Source organism: Mytilus galloprovincialis, chromosome 6 (genome assembly GCF_965363235.1).
Source record: "Mytilus galloprovincialis chromosome 6, xbMytGall1.hap1.1, whole genome shotgun sequence".
In the NCBI taxonomy this organism is placed as follows: domain Eukaryota; kingdom Metazoa; phylum Mollusca; class Bivalvia; order Mytilida; family Mytilidae; genus Mytilus; species Mytilus galloprovincialis.
The window spans coordinates 10,408,623-10,424,978 of NC_134843.1; the positions used below are offsets into that span (position 1 = coordinate 10,408,623).

The 16,356-nt window shown below is 32.2% G+C and overlaps 1 protein-coding gene across 1 annotated transcript; it reads right to left on the reverse strand.

Annotated features, from left to right (window-relative positions):
* Nucleotides 1-323: 323 nt before the first annotated feature.
* On the reverse strand, nt 324-14,672 carry LOC143078896 (uncharacterized). The gene is made up of 5 exons (XM_076253935.1): nt 14,438-14,672; nt 8,339-8,701; nt 4,031-4,366; nt 2,552-2,605; nt 324-1,552 (listed from the first exon to the last, which is right to left on the reverse strand). Exons 1-5 carry the CDS (start codon nt 14,493-14,495, stop codon nt 1,467-1,469), a joined length of 897 nt encoding a protein of 298 aa, XP_076110050.1. The 5' UTR covers nt 14,496-14,672; the 3' UTR covers nt 324-1,466.
* Between the last annotated feature and the right edge of the window lie 1,684 nt (nt 14,673-16,356).

Below are 16,356 nucleotides of genomic sequence, written 5' to 3' on the forward strand. Positions count from 1 at the left end.
GTGGATGTGTTTCCCTCGGTTTGAGTTTGTAGCCTTGATTTTTTTTTTTATCAATCGATTTATGACTATTGAACAGCAGTATACTACTGTTGTCTTTATTTACAAAGAGATACTTAACAGTTTAAATCATCTCATTTCAACTCAGTAAGTATAGATTACTCCCAAAAAAACGCAAAATGGTAAAATGTCGCAACATTCTCGTTTTTCACCATTTTCCTCTCAGTCAGTATTGTTTCCTATTCGGTATTAGATATAGTTTGGCCTTGGAAAGATTCATTTCACTTCTTATTTATCTATTATCAATTAACACAATCAACTATGATAGTTTGATGGATTTTTTTTTATTATTCAGCACAATTACACATACAATTTCCCGCCAATTATACACAAGAATAAAGAGATCATAAGCAGTTAATACTGTAAAGGCGTGAAATGGGTGATAAAAGCATATTTATAATACTAAAATGTGATACACTGTGCATGAAGAATGTGTCCTTTAACCGTATCAATCTGTTGTCAATAACTTGTGACACAGTGTGATTCAGTAAATGAATGTTTGCAGCGGTCTCAAAATTGCATAGTTTTGAACTTACATTATGCAGAAAATTCTCACTATCAGAAATTTACCAATGTATTATTTAAAGGTTTCGTCCAGTTTTACTTGGCAAAGATGTAGAGAAATAATATGTTAATTCATACAATGAACATTCATGAAGGGAACTAAAGAGTAATGATCTGTAATCTGTTTGAATAGTATTTTCCTCTTCCGAAAAATGATCGAAAGTCACTGATTTCAAATGAATCTATTGCATGCATTATAAAGTTCAAACAATACATATATACATAAATATACGCTTTCAGAGAAAACAATTAAAGTTACACACATGTATACACTATTATAATAAATACTATTTACATTGAGATATAATTCGTTTGACTAGAGTTTCCGCTCGAGCACTACTACTGTTACTCTCATAGTTTCAGAGAAGGTTGTATTGCACCCAATCAGTTGCTGTATTATGGTAATCTTCATTCAGGAACATATATAGACTTGCAGAATGATATTGGGTTTCCTTTTAACTCCATGCAAACAGAAGTCAGAAACATACATATTTCTACTGTTTAGAGGCTTTTGTCTCACTTTTCCGGGGAATCAGGGCTCAGAAACTGACGTACCTCCAATGAACTAAAGCAATATTCTAATCACCCAACCCATCAAAATCATTAAGTATAGACACACTCTAACAAACATTTCAAAAATAATAAAAATATATGAAAAGAACACATATGTTTGTTTCTCGTATACAAAATCTATAAGAAGAGTCATACACGTTAAGTGATTATGTATAGGAATGTTTAAATAAATCCCTTCATACGTTTTCGACTTTTTCCATTTTCTCCTTTGTTTCTCGAAGGCTTCTTGTTAATGTTTAAATATCCGTCCAAAGTGGAATGAAATACATTCATCACAAAAATGCTGTTAAAATCACCAGTGCCCCCATTAGACAAAATGTCAAATATCCCGAAATAGAATTTGCTCTGTTGCTAGGATCTGAAATGAAACAATAAATTTGAGTCAAATTGAACAGGAAGCAAGGCCATCTCATCAATTTGGTATGTTCTGTTTATACTGTTTTGGTATGTTCTGTTTAGACCATTTTTAGTATATTCTGTTTAGACCCTTTTGATATATATGTTCTGTTCAGACCATTTTGATATGGTTTTTATAACATTTTGGTACGGTTTTTATACCATTTTGGTATGGTTTTTACACCACTTTGATATGTTCTTCTTATACTATTTTTGTATGTTCTGTTTATACCATTTTGGTATGTTCTGTTTATACCATTTTTGGTATATTCTGTTTAGACCCTTTTGCTATATATGTTCTGTTCAGACCATTTTGATATGGTTTTTATACCATTTTGGTACGGTTTTTATACCATTTTGGTATGGTTTTTATACCACTTTGATATGTTCTTCTTATACTATTTTGGTGTGGTCTGTTTAGACCATTTTGGTATGTTCTGTTTAGACCATTTTTGGTATATTATGTCTAGACCCATTTTGTATGTTCTTTTCAGACCATTTTGGTATGGTTTTTACACCATTTTAATATGTTCTTCTTATACTACTTTCGTATGTTCTGTTTAGACCATTTTGGTATGTTTTGTTTAGACCATTTTGGTATATTCTGTTTAGACTCTTTTGGTATATTCTGTTTATACTATTTAGGTATGTTCTGATTATACTATTTTTGTATGTTCTGTTTATACTATTTTGGTATGTTCTGATTATACTATTTTGGTATGTTCTGATTATACTATTTTAGTATGTTCTGTTTAGACTATTTTGGTATGTTCTGTTTATACTATTTTGGTATGTTCTGTTCAGACCATTTTGGTATGTTCTTTTAGACTATTGAGTTATGTTTTGTTTCGACCATTGTAGAATTTTCAGCTTAGACCATTCTGGTATGTCTCGTCCTTGGTGAAATGGGTTTATGTGCATAATGTAAACTGTAGCCGGCCCGTAACGTTATGCCACTTACCAATTGGTGCTTTTGTTTGCGGCATTCTATATTCAGGTTGTGGAATAACTTTTACTACAATAGAAATAAACGTAGTTCAATTAACATATATGCATGTCCTAAAACCATTGTTACGAAAAGGCTGACCGTTTAACGAAAGCTATATGAGGTGATGAGCAATGCCGAAACATTGCAGGACTATTTAAAAATAGTTTACTTATAGGGAAATAATTCATATTTGAAATTTCAAGTCGTTTAGTCAGACATTTCAAATAATAGTGTTGCATATATACAAACAATATTGTAAGAAGCTTTGTCTGTTGGAGGAACAAAATTATCAATCTACAATGTTTGTACCCAAAATGATTGTGCTATATATATATATATATATATAGTTATTTCACGCTATAGGCATATATATAATTGTCGTAAATAGTGTCTAGAAAATCAACCTTACGATGTTAGAGTAGTCTAGATATGTTTTGTAACTTCCTCCCCGAGCGGGGCTGGAATCTGTACTTTTTATTTCTAACTTCTACGGCAACACCGCCATTATTGCGCAGACACCTTATCGCCTCCTTCAACTATAGCTTATATAAAATAAGCGTTCGTTCGTTTAACTGTGCGGTTACAGATGGTGTGTAATATGACAACATTTTAATTTGTTCTCATAATTTATTATCAATAAAACATTAGCAAAACTGTGTGAAATACCAATCAATCAATCATTGAAATATTAAATTCATGTTAGTGCGAAAGGTTTCATAAGATTAAGTGATTAAGAAAACAAACATGTGCAATTGAATGTGTATGTGAGGGTAACGAATATTCTCCTTGCAGAAAAATCCACGAAATTATACAGATGCATGGTGTTAATTAGTTTGGAAAATTATAACAGCTTAAACGTCATGCTTCCACTGGGGCGTAGATGTGATATTCTATTTCACTATTTTTCCTCATCTGTCTTTTCATGAAAAGTTATGTTTCTAATTACATAATATTTTTTTTAACTTACTGGCAATAGTACGGGTTTACAAAAACAATATGCATCTGTCTTTTCTTTGTGTTTCTTATTACATAATTTGTGAATTACTTAATACAATAGGTTTACAAAAACAATATGTAACTTCAACTATTTGTAATATCTAATGAATTCTTTTAGTGATCTCATCTTTCGACGACTCTGTTTAATGTACATTCACAATATACGACTCGGGATACATTTTGAGTCTTCAAGAACATTTGCACATTGTTTTAATTTTCTTCATAAGAATCATTATGTAATTGTTATTAGAAATGTGTCAAAATATAACAGTTAAGACATTCTATGTGTCTAGGTTAAATAGAAACGTTTTATATGAAATAAGCTTTATCTCTAGGTGAAAAGTAGCAATGTATATGCTAACATGATTTTACCCGACATTTTGTATTGCATGCAACAAGCATTTATACACGTTTTGTTAACCCGCGACAAGATAGTACTATAAACATAAAACATACTTGGTAACTTTAGTAAAACATCATCATAAAAACTATTTCTTTCTTCGTCATCTAACAGATTACTTTCTACTTTACATCTATATATAATTCCGTCAGTTTCAGGATTAACCATGACGTCTATTTTTTGTATTGCTTTTTGACTACAATCGTCTATATCTAAAAGCTCTTGTTCAGATTCCGTGTCTATCCTGACAAAGTCACTGGATCCTGGGATTTTATAATACCATCTCAGATCTGCCACTGGAATTCCTGCCGTAGCTATACATTCTAAAGTGTATGTGTCGTTTTCTTCTAAAATTACTTCATCGTCAATCACTCTTGGGGCCCCTGGTTTTGCTAAAATGAAGAAAAAAAGACTTGAGACTCAGTAGGTGCTATTTATCAATGATTTGACTGTCAATGCGTGTTAGTTAATTCTAAATGCTATTATTGCGTCATATAAGATGGTCATCATGAACCATTACTTGTTTTGTTGCCTACATAGGCTCCGTGTTGAAGACCGTACATCTACCTATAATGGTTTACTTTTACAATTGTGACTTAGATGGAGAGTTGTCTCATTGCCACTCATACCACATCTTCCTATATATATAGGAGTAAAAAATGACATATTCAGCAACTTTTTCCATAGTTTCAAATGCAAACTTGACTTTTTCATATGAATATAGGCTTAAGAGTATATGAAAAAAGAGCATGGGATCGGGGGTTTGTAAATACTTATTTGGTTTAATAGTTTATTGTGTTAGCCCTAATAATAAAAATATATAAATGAAAGGAAGTGTTACTCATAAAAATACTTATCTTGAACAAAAATGGAAATATAAATATGATTTTAACATGATTTGAAGTTACTTTTCTTTCGTTTTTGGTGTAAGTGGCTTAATGACTTTACATAAATTGGAGTGACTTCTTTCTTTATTGGTGTAAGTGGCTTATTCATCTGGAAGATAAACTATCTTTCGACAGACTTAACGTCTTTCTTGTATTTGTAGATCTTGTGTTAAAGAAATTAATTGTTATTTAGTTTTCCTGTCATTGTTATGATTAGCCTTATGTAAATGTTGTAGATATTGAATTTAAATATTTTGACAATTTATAGAAAACTACTTAACTGCCTTACATTTTAAAGAATTCATCGGACATACAGTAATTGTAGCTAGATTATAGAAATGTGTAGCCTAGATACTAAAAATAATCTATTCTTTTCAAAAATGATTTTTCGTAACAGTTTCTCGTTCTCAACTACAACTTTACCTTGAAGTTAATACTTTTGTAACACGTGCATTGATTTATAATATGTACAGTACACTAGAATATTTTATTCACATTTCATTATAATATATATATCATCATAATCAAATAACTTATTTACACAGTTCCCAGTGGCGGATCCAGAGGGGGGCGTAGAGGGCGTACGCCCCCCCCCCCCCCTTTTGCTCGGGCTTTTTTTGTTTTTTTTTTGGGGTTTTTTTTTTTTTGGTAAAATGATTAATCAGTCAGACTAGACTTCGTGAACTTTGCAATTTGCCGTGTACTGTAGTATTTAATTTTTATGTGACAATTCTTTACTAAAAAGATATTTTTCGCTGGAATTTACTGATTGTCAAAGTCATGTAATTCTCTATGGTTGAGTTGAACAGTGCGTCGAACTGAAAAACGTCGCTTAGTCATTTTGAAATTCAAATTATAGTAACACATTGCTTAGGCTGAGAATGACAATCATGACACCTTCAAAGCGACACAGGATTGAGCAAGAACGTATTAACTTTATTTCACTATTCCATCAAACAATCTATAGACTATTACACTCACATGTAAAAAAGTTCCACCGCAATATTATTTACCTACGGAAACATGTTTAACCCCAAACGCCCCAGATAATTTTAAAATAACATAGCTAAATAATGATCCCCAGTCAGTATAAGCTCTAGATATATTTTAAGTCTACGGTACGAACCATTTGATTTGAGGAGACAGTCTGAGATATTTGAGTGAAAAAAAGATAACTCTGATTTTTGCCTTAAACAAAATTTCTGGCTGTATCTAGATTGACAACAATAATCATGTCCACTGTTTTTGCTATTAGAAACAAAAAATTCCAACAGAATTATTTAGCATTAAATGAACATGATGAATAAAAATGGGCATTTTTTTTTGGTGGCAGGGATTTGCATGTCTGAACAGAATGTCTGTTTCGCCGAACTGATATATTAAATACTTTTTTGCAAGACCAGACTGCAACCTGCCTGATGGGTGTGGCCTTTATGTCTCCATTTCTCGACCGTCATTCATAAATTCGTTGTCATTTCAGACTCATTCATAGCCTTTGGTTGATTTGGAACCCCTCACTTCCCTTAATTTTGTTGAGTGAAACATATCAACTAAACATTTTGATAAGAAATTGCTTGTTTGTCCTTTTCAACTTGTGCCGGCCGTATTGTAAATTTCATTGAATACCCCGGCGTATATCTTGTTTACAACAAGAAATCTGTGAAGTTATGATAACTTAACTTACACCAAAACAGCGAGAATTTTCCATGTCTATTTTCTATTAACAAGTCCCACGTCAAATTTATCACTTCATAGCTTTGGGTGCATACTATCATTTTATGATAGACAGTTAATAGAGAGAATACAACATCGAAAATACCCAACCCTTACATTTTACAGAAACTACAAAATATACATGCACCACGCCAGTAAACGTTTGAAAAGTGCATATTACACTTATTTTATGTTTTTAGTCCCAAAAAGATCCCAAAACTTTTTCACCTCGCTCCGCTCGGCAATCTTTCGAGACTTCGCCCTCCCTTTCCAAAATCCTGGATCCACCCCTGGTTCCTTTGTGTATATATGCATATCAATTCATTAGCTAAATAAAGAGTTTTGTTACCAGCTAATGTTAAATCACTACCATAGAGTTTGGTTACCAGCTAATGTAAAATCACTACCATAGAGTTTTGTTACCAGCTAATGTTACATTATTACCATAGAGTTGTTCCAAGCAAATGTTAAATTATAACCAATGGTCAATAGAGTTTTGTTATACAGCTAATGTTAAATTATAGCAATAGACAGTGGCGGATCCAGAAATTTTCATAAGTGGGGGCCCACTGACTGACCTAAGAGGGGGCCCGCTCCAGTCACGCTTCAGTGATTCCCTATATAAGCAACCAAATTTTTTCCCAAAAAGGGGGGCCCGGGCCCCCTGCCCCCCCCCCCCCCACTAAATCCGCCTCTGATAGAGTTTTGTTACCATCTAATGTTAAATTATTACCATATAGTTTTGTTACCAGCTAATGTTATTAATCGAATATTTTTAAGGATTTGTGATTCGTTGAAACTTGATCACATGAACATTTGTATTTACTCAGTTTGCACGCCAAATACTACATCAATTTTGTGTTGTCAAAAACAGCATATTGCTCAGGGCATACAGCATGTTATTAAAATACATTCTAGAAATCCCAAAAATTACATTGTTCATGCAATAGTTGTTGATTAAAATATAACAATTGTAGGCTTTGGTTGAGGTCAATACGAGGTTATATCGACCTCATACAAAGGCTATCATTGTATAATATTATTAATTCGTATATTTTAACTAATTTGATTCCTTCAGGGATAGTCACATGTTAAACTATATTTTAGAAGGTAGAGAGAAAACGGCGGATAGCAAAAAGCCTATTGCACGGTTTGCACGGTTATTTTTAGAATGTCTAAACCCATTTATTTTGTGACGTCATGTAATGAATTTCATGATATTGTTAAAATTAGTAAAAAAATTTTATCTATGATCGATTATTTGAAGAAAAAAAGTCTTCAAATACATTAGATTACATTAGATGTAAAAAAAAAAAAAAAAAAAAAAAAAAAAAAAAAAAAAAAAACATAAAAAAAGTCCATGAAATAAGAGCTAATCTGTGTTATTGTCTAGGAGACAATACGATATAAATTCCAACAAAATCAAATGAAGATTTTAATACAAATATGGTCGGAAATTAATAATATAACAATTATTAGATAGAGGAAGATGTGATTGTGAGTGCCATTAGACAACTCTCCAACCAAATTACAATTTAAAGTAAACCATTATAGGTCAAGGTACGGCCTTCAAGACGGAGACTTGGCTCACACCGAACAACAAACTTGCCTATTTATGAGGTCAATACAGGATATATCGACCCAAAGAACTTCGTCCTCAGTCAATATACTTCTTTTAGCTCAATATCACCTTGCATCGACCTCCTACAAAGGCTATAATTGTATAATGTTAAATGCAGTTGCATTACTCATATTGGTCGTTACCTGCTATTGTTAAATTAGTTGAGTTATTCAAGAGGGATGATCCTACGACTTGACAAACGTACACCCCAGTATCATTGCAAGAAAAATCATGAATGGAGATAGTAAAATCTACAGAAGTAACGTCAACATATACACTTGTTCTGACACGTGTCCGAAAACTCTCATCTCTTATTCCTTCCCATATCGGCATCGGTGTACTCGATTTTCCATCGTTCTTTAATGTTGTTATGGTTTCTTGTTCCATGTTCGGATACAGGCGTTTCCATTGGATTACGTACCATACGGCAGTGGACTGGTACCTACATCCTAAATCTACCTTTGAGTCTTTCATGCCAACAACTGAGGGCGTGGTTATTACTATTTCTGTAAGGAAAAAAAGACACTACTCAATGATATGTATTTTGCAGTTTCTTGTAGAAATCCGTCTCTTCCTTCATATTTTTTTTAATTACTAAAACAGTGTATGATAAAAAAAAAAAAATACTAAAACAAATTTTGGATAATTTCCAATTTTCATGAGTTAAGGTGGGAAGGATACCATAATACTTTAGACGCGTGATCTATAATACAGGACATGAATTTTAAATACAGCTATACCTTATCTGGAAATTTTACTGCATAGATCATTCTGACTCATATTAGGTCAAACTAGCTACAACATTCAATTAGAATTGAAAGAACTTTCTATTTCCCTTGTACGAGTACATTGATTAAACAGAAATTCTTCAAGTACCTGTTTGTGAAATTCAAAACCATATAAATTGTTTGTATCATATTTTTCATTTTAAAAGAGAAAAAAGGTCGTAATGAAGGGAAAATTATATGTTGGCCATTTTATTGCTATAATTATGTTTTTGTAATAAGGTCTTGTATTCCATTATTTGTATTGTATGTATTCATTTGTTCCCGGTGAACTATGTGTCTTGGTTCACAAGATAAAAATCACTTACATTTACTTTTGCGCAAAATAAAACCAGTAACAATCAAAGCTCAACTGTTATGAACTGTGCCTTAGCGTGTTTCTCTTTTTGCTTTAGTACAACTGAATTGTTTATGAATTGAAAAAAATGGCAAAATGTGTCCATCATAACAATTCCTAATGATAGCCAATTCTTAAGCACTGGCATTTCTTTGCGAAGGGTTCTCTATAGTACGTGGCAGTTCGTCGACGACGGTACCGACCCATTCAGTGGTAGTATACAAATTTCTGATACTGTTTCCTTAAAAATAACATGAGTTTCTTAAATGGTTATGATTTAGAACCATTAAGACCAAAATATTTTGAATCCCCGCTAAAATGTGATATTTTAATCTAGGCAGTGTTCATATGTGGCGGGTGTTTCTCAGTGTCTCTATACAACAATGACATTTATACAGACCGCTTTACTTCTTAAATTAAAAATATTTGAACACCTTTTGCAAAGTTTACTTTAAATGTTAAATCTAATTATATTTCAAATAAAACCGTAACAAACATCAACAAAACTTAGTCATCATTAAATTTAAATGCTACAAGAATAAATGAAATACCTTTTACCATGTTATTGTTTCATTGTGATAAAATACAATTTGAACAAAATTAGCTTAAATAGTAATGGGTCAAACGGTTAAAAAGTGCCTCGGCAAGAAAAGTAAAAGTAATTTCAGAAAAAAATACTTAAGTAATACTTCCTTCTGTCAACTTTTACTAAATGGTTGGACTCACTTCACTTCCATAGATTTCTTACATTGATATATAAGTACTTTCCGTAATTATAATATATAAGTACTTTCCGTAATTATAATATATAAGTACTGTCAGATATATAATATATAAGTATTTTTTCTCATATTAATGCTAGCTACAACAAATTTTGAGGAGTAGGATTGAATTTCGTAGACAATCTACTACAATATGTCGTATAATTCGTCCTGTTATGAAAAGTTACGTTTTTAGTTTGCATGTTCAACCTTAACTGTTTTATATGCCTTGGTTATTTGTGTGCCCTACTTAGAAAGCTTCGTATGTAATAAATGAATCAGAGACTTTTTAAAAGTATCACTCCAAACAGACTTGCTACCCTCCCTCCCCCCTTTTCATCTGTTCGGCCCTTAACTCATTCTTCACGTACATGACTTTTCTTATAGATCCAATTTCTCAAGATTATAGGCGATAGTATTGTTACGCAATCACAGGAACGAAACAATTGTTATAACAATGTGTATCTTGTGTAACATTAATTAAGAGTATTCGTTACGTATATACATAGTATTGTTTCTATTATCTTAAGTTGTGCATGACAACATTCAAATCTATTGACCTTATGTTAAACATCTGTGCATTCTATTCCTCTCATTCCTGATACAGAGGGATCTGGTTTGAATCTTACTAACAAACAATAATCATTTAAGACCGTGTACATTTTTGTTCGGTTATAAAACTGTTTTGTTTGACCGGACAAAAGTTATTGAATTCTCAATTTCATGGGCGTCTTCGATATCAAATGAATCAACCGCTATTTATCATAATTTTATAAGTCATAAATTCGTGTCTAATTTTAAATGTGTTCATCAATATTTATACATTAGATTTATAGAAACAAATGAATGCAAATTCTAGGTGGACGCTATATTTTAACTTGGATGACGAATTACTTTGTTTGGATCAACTCCAGTATGAACAAGAACATTTTCCATATTTTCTTGTCAAGAATATTGTTTTCATAAGATAAACAGTCATGGACGAGATAGATAAAAATTAATTTTGGAACTGTTTAATAAATTACAATAAAAAAATAAGAAGATGCGGCATGACTGCCTATCCATGCAGGCAACTATCCCTCAGCTAGTCCCTCAGTGTCTAAATGACGTAGAAGTTAACAACTATAGGTCACCGTACAACCTTCGACAATGAACAAACCCCAAATTGTCTAGTCAGCTTTAAAAGGCCCCGACATGACAAAATGTGACACACTTCAAACATAAACTTTCCAGCGGCCTAATTTATGTACAATACAATAAACGAAATACAAAATTGACAAACAACAACCAACGAAAATCACTGAATTGCATGCTCCTGACTTGGGACAAGCACATTAAGGATTTGGCGGGATACGTGTTTTTGAGCGCTAAAACCTCCCCTAACCTGGAACAATAGTATTTGCATTTGCCGGTTAGTTTATACAAAGGGATGTATTGTTGTTTAAATCTATTTTTATGCCTTGCTATAGATATTTTGATACTATTTATATATATATATGTATGTATATATGTGTGTCAGTTGACACTTTGTACTTCACGAAGTCAAGTCAAATAATCAGCTAAATAGATATTAGTATTGACATACGGGTAATAATGTTACGATCTTACTGAAACTAAATACATTTTACACGTGTGACAACATAGCCTTAATGAGCTCATTATAGTATTGCATGTAAAACATCACGGTAATACCATAAAGTTAATGGAATAAACAGATAAAAGTACAAGTCACAGTGTGAAACGCCATGACAAGAGATATGGCAGATATGATGAAGGGTCTTCTGTGAGGAGGGAAAAAAGTTAATGATGCATGCATTTTTAGCCGTATTTTTTTCCATGCGTGCAGCATTGTGCTGTTCTTTATTATTATTTATTGTTTATTTACTGAGTTATTAATGGTGGGTAAGATTGGATCACAAATTGTTGTTCAGTCAAAATTCCCTTATCTTATTGCATACTTTTAAAAAGTTAAAACTCTGCTCAAGATTTGTCTGTGCCTGATTTAAAGAAATATTTACCACAATACAAAACTACAAGGTAAAATCGGAAAGGGGGGGGGGGCAAAAAATATGACAAATTCGAACGGTCGGTAATATCAACCAACGGCATAAATGGAAAACAGCTGTCATATTCTTGACTTGGTATAGACGACTTCCGAAGAAAATGTTGGGTTCAAAATTCACATCGGTTTATAAAGACGGCATTTATGCAAACAAATAAAAACCCAAGGAGAACAAACAACTTTACTGCACTTACATATATTTTTGTAGAAGTATGTTTTGTATGAAAACAAATCGTATATAACCTTTTTAACGACTGATTCACAACCTGGGACAGGAGTAATTATTCACAATATAAATGTAAAATGCCATTTGCCACGTTATATATCTTCATCAAGTACAATACCTTGAAGGGACAGATACAAAAACTGACCACATGGTGCAAATTAAATAAGTGTGTTTTTTAATGAATTTCTATACGAAACATGTATTACAAAAGTCCATAGAAAAGATTTATGTCGAATATAATCATCCTAATCCTTGTATTCACATCCAGGTTAATGAATAGCAGCTTCTGGTTTCGAATTCTTTTGAATCCAGGCATTGTATGGTGTCACAGCAACTTAATTTACTGGCTATGACATGAATAGAACATGTTTTTAAAGATACATTTATAAGAGATCTTTCAGTTCTCCATTCAAACTGAAGCTGTACGTAACTCTTATATATCTCTTAAATCTATTATAAGCGAGATTATAAGTCAAAACAAATGATTAGGTCTCCCTGAGGAGAAAGAGTAATTACATATGTTATATGTGTATAATTACTGATGGTGTAAAATAAATGTCCTCGTAAATGAAGTTAAAGGTGCGTATTTACTACGCACGGTTACAAAATAGTTCTTTTTGTTTCCTTACAATCGCGGGAAAATGTTATCTGGTAAATTGATCGTCAATTTAATTAGATTAAAATGACTGGAATTGTTAACATTGTATGCGTTTTGTAAATATACATATTGTCATGGATGTCAAGTCCGTTCAACCGTTCTTGTCGGTATTTTAATCTTGAACTTCATCAATCCAAACAATAACAACAATTTAACACTTCTGATAATTTTGAAATGTTTTAATACAATGTTTTAATGTCTCGTAAATTATAACGCCATTATGATGAAACGTTCTAACAATCCAGTCTGTTCAATAAGTGAATATTGCATTTTTGTCATTTTACAGATTTTACAACTTTAAGCACAGGCCGGGGGGATACTGCCATTTAAAACAGGATAAAAGGGGGTTCCAACTATATGTTTCTATTCAAATGCATTGATCGTCATAAAAGGGGGTTGTAACCCACGGAACCCTCCCCCTTGACTCCGCCACTGGTCCCAACTACTTTGTTTTCCCCCTTTTTTCCATCTCAATTAGCAATTATATGGGTAATAATGTAAACGGCCCATAATTATCACTTCAAATGAATGTGTGTGATAAAATGTCTTAAAGAATAGTACCACAACTTTTATCTTTCTCTTGTTTTCGTCTTTAGTTTTACTGGTCAGGTGTTTTGATGTATATGATCATTAATAGAATATTATAGTAATTTTAGTATATGACTAACAGTAGTTTATGTCCAGTAAGTAACGATGACCATTTGATGGCATGTTGTAGATATTCTTTTCCTTTATCATACGTTGAAGAAACAATCAGGTATGCTAAATTTAATAGGAAATCTGACACTAAAAATCAATGGTATATTTTTTCTCACTTCATTAAAATTTGATGCCTCCTTGTCTGTCTATAGCGATCCGACAATCAATTATTCCTTTTGGCATGACTGGGTTAAAGTTTGAAGAATAGATACTTTACATATCTTGGCTCATTTCATTCAAGTCTTTTCTGTCAGTTAGATACTTTGATTTTACTGGTTTTCCAGTTTCTCGCCTCATCTCGTCATGGTTAAATGAAATATTGTAGATTTTTTTTTTCTTTGCTCTTCTATATATCATATATATTGCTATGCACATGTTTATATTTTAAGTCTGTGGTATTTTATGCAAAATGATTTTAAAAAATGGGTCCAAACCTTCTCATTTACACAGAAATCATAAATTATGAAATGTTTTCTCGTTAAAATATAAATTTATAGTGACAACTATATGAAAATGACAACATCATAGACAATTTGCAATATAAGTTCTAACATTAGGTGTTAAGTCATGGAAGGAATTAATAAATTATATTTTATAGCCAATAAACCGCGTCACCGATTCTTTTTGTCTTCCGTATTTAAAAACAATAAACCTATCAAGTGTTGAATGTTTTCGGTAAATAGAGAAGATATATAAACATTTACATATACTTACCACTACTTAGTTTAAATAATCCAAATAAAAATGTCAAAATTGTCAAGATATTTTCCATTGTTAAAAAAGTCTTCCAGCAATTCAATTAATATATAAATAATAAAGTTTATATACTTTTCATTATTTTCACAACTAAATTAGTATAGCTTAGCTTAAGCAGCTCTGATCTCTAATGCGGTACACTATCATGAATATGAATGCGACATCGATCTACCTTCTCACCAGATGGCGCTTTCAATAGCCAGGTGCTCGCCCATTTCATATACTTGTGAGATTAATCTAATTATGAAATAATATAAATTGTTTCTTTTTCGACAATTTAAAAAGGCGTAATAAACAAGAAACAAATTAAGGCGCCAATCTATTCAATCTAACACTTTTTCTTTTGAAAACATAGGAACTCAAAGTTTTCTCACCGATTTTAAATAAATCACTTTATTGCGCCTTTTTAATCAACAAATATTTGAAGATGCACATTTTATGCCTGGGGCTTGACGCGAGTTAGAAAAGATTGCTTATCGATTTTAAGATGAAAAGGGGTGCTTTAATAATTAATATGACAGACATTACAAAAAATATGTGTCTCTTTAATGGTATTATAAATTAGATTTGTTTTAGTAAATCAGTGGAGCGGTCGGCGTTTTGTTTGGTCCTCAATAACGATGGTGCCACATGGGGACGTTTATAAATATGCTCGTAAAAAACACGCTCGATCTTAAAACAAATCCAAAGGATAAGTGACATTAAGATGAATCGCCAAAGCATTAATTATTTATTTGATTCCACGTGATCACGTCAAAAAAGTAACTGATTAATGAAATTAAAGCACAACTTGATTCTATTACTATTAGCAGGGTCAAGATACTTGGGTTTTTTTTACTGCAGCTGAACGAAGAGATCAATTATAAAGGAAGGTACAAAAGAACTTCGTTACACATATTGTTATACGTCATTTAAAACCAGCAAACAATAGTTTCATCAACGATATCTTATAAAGATTGTTTATAAAGGAACAGATTTTCCCGGTCAGTATACCGATTATGGCTGGCGCGTGTCCCTACTTATATTAATAAAAACATATACACCTTATATGTAAATTAAAACATGGACATTTTTTTATGAAATTGAACCAATAGCCTATATGCAGGAATTTCAAACGGCAGCTCGTTGATAATTTAGGTGCCATTCTTATATAGTCACTAAGGTCACCATGTAGTATCATCACAAAGACAACCATGACAGAAGTTTAATCCTTTTCATTCTTTTGTTCTATATTTTACAACCTATCCCCTTTCTATCCTCCCCCTTTTTTGTTGACGAATTAGGCAAAGGTTCATACCACTCTTCATAGTTGTCTTTCTTTTAGGGGGCATGGATATTTTCAATTTCTTAAAATAGAACTTTTTTTTCAAATCGACACAGAAACAAAAAACATGTCTCCAAAACAGAAAAATGGTCGGTGAATTATGTGGTTACTAGTGGACTGATTTCAAATGATGACCAGGGAACCAGGGACTGAATGTCTGTTTCAAACCTTGTTGCAAGAGGTGGATTTACATTTGATTACGATATGATATTGTAGTTCATTTCTTAATTATAATCAAGTGAAGCTGACATTTTAGTGTGATTATAACACCGTGTCATATGAAGAATCAATTCCAATTTGTCAATTTCTAACTAAACTGACATTGTCTACGCCATTCCCGTATGACAGATCGCATAACACTACATATACATTCCCAACAGAGAGCTCGTCAGTCCTATGGAATTGGTAGACTTCATTGTGTAAGGGAATATTCCCGGAGTGTTACAATAAACCAGCAGTAACCCGGATGTCGTGCCAATCCATAACTTACCACCAATTATAGCCTTATTACATGTTGACATTTTCGTTATTTACATTCTGTGTATTTCGCACG